Here is a 5,056-nt window from a genome sequence, read left to right on the forward strand (position 1 = left end):
TCTTATTTTCTTTTGATTAAATTTATTCAAATGAACATTATGGTAAATCCATGGGGTAGATTTTTAATCCACCATCATCTAATGGAAGGTTGATCAAATCCGTTACAAATTATAAATGGTGCTTTTAGTAAAATGCTAACTATAAGATAGATTTTAATAAATCCATGGGGTAGATTTTTAATCCATGTGCATCTTATGAGTCCACGCTAGTATAAAGTTTGAATGGTGAGATGATAGAGTATCTATTTTTGTCATTTTAAAATTATACTTTTGATGTTATTAAGAGGGCATTTTGGTAACTTAACATCTTCTGTTAGTCTGACTTAACGGTCAGGGGTAGTTGTGATGCAAATAAAAGTTATGGGTAATTGTTACTGACCCCACAGTATAGGGGGTTTCTGTAATTTACCCTAATTTATATGTAAGAAACTAGAGTCGTTCCGCTTTTTCATTTTCGTTTTCGAAGGAAGATCAGATCGAGACATCGAGCGCAAGGAATTCTATAGTAAGTTTGTAACTCTAAGCTCATTTCAACTTCCCATTTAGTTTGCATGAATATATTTCAGTAATTTCCATGAAATTCGTATTTTGAATTGGTAAGATTTATCATTTTTCTTGTCCTTCTTTTTTGCTTTTCATCACGGTACGTAGTTGAAATTAGGGATTCAATTTCTAGTTAACATTTCTTCTGCATCGATTTGGGGTTCCTTTGAGTCAGGGTTTGATTTCTTTCTCTGTTGTCAAATATTTGTGGGAAAATTTTATCTTAATGGGGACCTTACAAATGGATCATGCGTGCATTTTAATTCCTTATCGAAAAAAAAGACTTGCATTCTAATTATCCATCTACAAGAAGGGAAGAGAACGAACAATCGTTTTTCGGAACACCATGTTTTTGATAATTAACTGTAATGGGATTCTTTTGTTTCAGAATGATATTAGTTCCAGGACATGTTGGCTTTTGGCAATGCTGCTTTCTTGCTAAGGGCTTTGGTTTTTAAATTCAGTGTTTCATTTGTTTATCTACGTTCTTGGTTCCTACTTCCAAACCATATTGCACCTTTGAGCTTACCTGTTGGAGTCCGTCTTGCCCACAAAATAGGATCTTTAATCTGCAACTAGACCTTTCTGGATGGTCTGGTGGCTTTTCTTGTATGCTCCATCATTGTTTCCCTGAATTGACTTGCATGGTATTACAAAAAAAAAAAAAAAAAAAAAACAGAAAAAAGTGAGTTGCATGACCACATTGCTATAAACAGTAAGTTGATTTCCATACACTCTTTAATCTATGCCTTGTATACTTTGATATTTCATCTTAAGGGGTGCACTACTTCAATAGAATTGGCAAGTAGAATTAAAAGAGGGAAATGCTTTATTATCAGCCCCTTCATATGTTCATCATAAAGTGGATTCTCATAGGATACTATAGACTATTTGTAATTACTATTTAATCAAATTCGGATCTTTGAGATGCAAATTATTCCCTTTCACTCTATTAAGTAATGCTTTTCTTTCTAGTAAAGGTTGGAGAAGAGCTTAGAATGTACTTTGTCGATTATAATTTAAGGACAATGGCTCAGTATTTTATGTCTTACATGCTGAAATCATTTGTTGTTAGAGCTTTCATTAATTAGAGTGATGCAATGGAGCCTCTGGAAAATGACCAAGTGGATTCTGGACAAACCAAACCAGCTCATACAGCACTGATAAGTGGGCTTCCAGATGACATTGCTCTGATATGCTTGTCAAGGGTTCCGCGTAGGTACCATCCACTCCTAAAATGTGTTTCAAAGAGATGGAGGGTATTGGTATGCAGTGAAGAGTTCCATTCATACCGTCGAGTGCATAATCTGGAAGAATCATGGATTTATGCATTGTGCAAAGACAAATCTGAACAAATTTGCTGTTATGTTTTAGACCCCACTGCATCAAGGAGATGCTGGAAGCTCCTTCAAGGTCCCCCACCTAAATGCTTGAAGAGAAAAGGTATGGCTTGTGAGGTTTTGGGGAAAAGATTTTACCTGTTGGGTGGCTGCAGTTGGTCTGAAGATGCAGCAGATGAGGTTTATTGCTATGACGCTTCCAAGAACACTTGGGAAGAAGCTGCTCCCTTATCAACTGGCAGGTAACTTTTCCTTTAAAAATCTTTATTTGAACTCACTGAATGATGGATTCCTATTGTCTATGACATGTCAAAGTTAGAAATTTATTCTCTTCCATTTTTTAGTTGATTATAGTTTGTGAAAGGGATTTTTCTTATTTATAGTTACACTGTCAATACTTTTTGTTTTTTTAGTTGCAGAAAATCTGTAGACTAGATTTCTGTATGTCCTTTTGCACTGGTCGAAGATCCCATATCCTTAATTCCAATTTTTTCTGTTGGGTTCTGATCCAGGTTCTTGAACCACTAAATGCACCATTTTGATCATGGCATCATGCTACTACTAGAACAGGCAGCTTATGGTTGTTGCTTGTTGGGGACCACCCAAAGGAGTGGCCCTCTGGTTTCATGTCTGCATCTATTAATACCTGATCTATGTATGCACTCAAGTTTTGCAGAGATATATTGCATGTTTTTCTCCTTTTCCTATAAAACATGTTTTCTCAACATTTTAGGATGTCCAGGAATGTACTGGGGATTTAGGAATCATAACAGTGTGTTAACAATTTCAGGTCTTATTGCGTTTGTGAAGCTTTACATGAAAAACTTTATGCCATTGGAGGAGTAGTGTCAAATTCAGGCACTCCACACTCATGGGACACTTATGACCAACATACAAACAGTTGGTCATCTCACTCTGACTCCAAGATTGTCCACGATGTTCAAGATTCTGTGGTCTTTGAAGGAAAAATTTATATCCGCTGTTGTTCCTTTACCACAGTGCCACATGCAAGTGCAATTGCATATGAACCATCAAGTGAAACATGGCAGCATGTTGATGCAGACATGGCATCTGGCTGGAAAGGCCCTGCTGTTGTAGTAGATGAGACTCTTTTTGTGCTGGATCAGAGCTCAGGTACCAGGTTGATGATGTGGCAGCATGAGAATAGGGATTGGGTGCCAGTGGGGAGGTTGTCACCACTGCTGACAAGGCCTCCCTGTCGACTTGTTGCAATTGGAAAGAGCATTTTCATTATAGGGAAGGGACTTAGTACAGTAGTGATTGATCTAGACAATGCTAGAAACGTGGGAGGGGCATTGGTGAGCACATCCATCCCCACATTAACTTCAGATATTGATGTAATCAGCTGTAAGCTACTGTCAATATGAAAAATTGTCTTTGAATTGTACATACTCATTCTTTCTTGTAATTATTATATATCAAAGAATGGCTGGGTTTTTATACATGCTTGATGCTACAAAGTAGAGGTTACATCAATTTGGATGATTTAAGGTCCTTTGGTAACTGGTAGCGACCAGATTGCATTCTCACCACCTAGATGGCTTTATGTATTATGCCATGCAAGTGTTGCCTAGATTCTTCTCTTGTATCCATTCAAGATGATCAATCACAAGTTTAACAACTAAGAGACAACATATATTTTCTCTTTTTTGATCATTAACAATTAAAAACTTCTATTGAGATAAGTTAAAAGAATGGTATAGAACATTAGTGTACCAGGCACCCCTTATGATTAGCTAGCCTCGGCTAGCCACCATTTCAAGTTTATTACAAGTTCTCCGTTGGGAGGTTGAGGAAAAAACACATAATCATTGTGTAGGGAGCAAAGAATAACAGTATGATTGATGCCTTGGTGAGGAAATAGGTAAATGGAGCTCAGTTGTATTGGAAGTCGTCTCCTAAGGAGTGGATTGTAATATACATATTACACGTGTGTTATAAGTGGGGTAGGTAGCAATTGCTAGCCTATCAAAAGGTATCCTTGGTATGAAGTCAAATATTGCATTTCATTCTTTTATCATACTTAGAATAAACAGGAGCTAGAATTATGGTACAATCAGGTGGAGACCAAGAGATATCTCAAGATGCCCTCTTTTGTTACCTTTGTTCAATAATTTATAATGAGAGATTAAGGAAGATATTTCCCATAGAATTAGTGTGGGGTGGACAAAATGAAGGGGGTGCATCAAGAATGTGATGGGAGAATACCACTAAGGGTAGAAAGGAAAATTTTGTAAAAATGGTCCCAAGGCTAGCAATGTTGCAAGGATCTGAGTGTTGGGCATCCAAGAAAAAATTCTAAAAGCATGACAACTGCTGCACTCATGACCCATTGTTGAGATGGTCAATTGGAACCCCTCCAGATGGTTAATTGCCACCCTCGGATCTGCAGTCTCTCTGTGGTATGGCCAGTGGAAGTGAGCCTCACCTCACGTGCACCCTGCTCTGCCCCATCCCTGTGTAGTATGTAATACCAAAAAATAATGAGCACAGCAGAAATGTGAATGCTGGAATTGATTCTTTTTGATAATGGTGTATTATATTACTGTAAGGAGGATGGGAGATCCTCACAAAAATTTATAATTTTTTTCCTTTCTTTTAAAGAGGTAAGTTAAAAATTTTATTACTAGAGGAAACATATTATCAAAAAAAAAAAAAAAAAAGAACAGAGGAAAAATACAGTACAACAGGCAACCAGCCCCCAAGCAAGACAACATGCCCCAGCTGGAACCAAAGGAAACATCAAATTTCCCACAAACTCTTGGATTTCAATAACATAAATGTCTTCTGATTCCTGAAATCATTTACAATGGAGATCCAGGACGCATTTTTTTCGACTGAAAAACTGATTAGGTCATCCACATCCTTGGACTTGCTTCTGAACAGCCTGTTGTTTCTTAAAGTCCGAATGGTTGTGGTCACAACTGCAGGAATGGATTTCCAGATATATTTTCCTGTATTATTCATACCTGGCAGGGACCAACCCAGCAACAGGTCTTTTGTGGGATCTAGGCAGAGTCCAACATACACCTTCTGCTCCAATAAAATGGTCCCAAGTTCTCACAGCAATAGGGCAGTGAATGCAAATGTTCTATTGATCCCACTTCCTGCCCACAGAGATAGTAGCTCCGTCTTGGTCCTCTTGGATCTGC

General features: G+C 37.7%; 1 protein-coding gene across 1 annotated transcript; it reads left to right on the forward strand.

Annotated features, from left to right (window-relative positions):
* The first annotated feature begins 442 nt into the window (after positions 1-442).
* Positions 443-3,346, forward strand: SKIP4 (SKP1 interacting partner 4). Its single transcript, XM_088956862.1, has 3 exons — positions 443-505; positions 1,621-2,125; positions 2,674-3,346. Exons 2-3 carry the CDS (start codon positions 1,644-1,646, stop codon positions 3,269-3,271), a joined length of 1,080 nt encoding a protein of 359 aa, XP_088812988.1. The 5' UTR covers positions 443-505; positions 1,621-1,643; the 3' UTR covers positions 3,272-3,346.
* Positions 3,347-5,056: the final 1,710 nt, after the last annotated feature.

Source organism: Nelumbo lutea, chromosome 8 (assembly GCF_056320005.1).
Source record: "Nelumbo lutea isolate HS-2025 chromosome 8, American lotus-T2T, whole genome shotgun sequence".
Taxonomy (NCBI): Eukaryota; Viridiplantae; Streptophyta; class Magnoliopsida; order Proteales; family Nelumbonaceae; genus Nelumbo; species Nelumbo lutea.

What these genes read in the sequence shown, in the direction of transcription:
- SKIP4 (XM_088956862.1), top strand. Translation starts at nt 1,644, where the DNA reads ATGGAGCCTCTGGAAAATGACCAAGTGGATTCTGGACAAACCAAACCA. An exon ending in GCTCCCTTATCAACTGGCAG is followed by an intron (nt 2,126 to 2,673) that starts GTAACTTTTCCT and finishes TAACAATTTCAG; the next exon opens with GTCTTATTGCGTTTGTGAAG.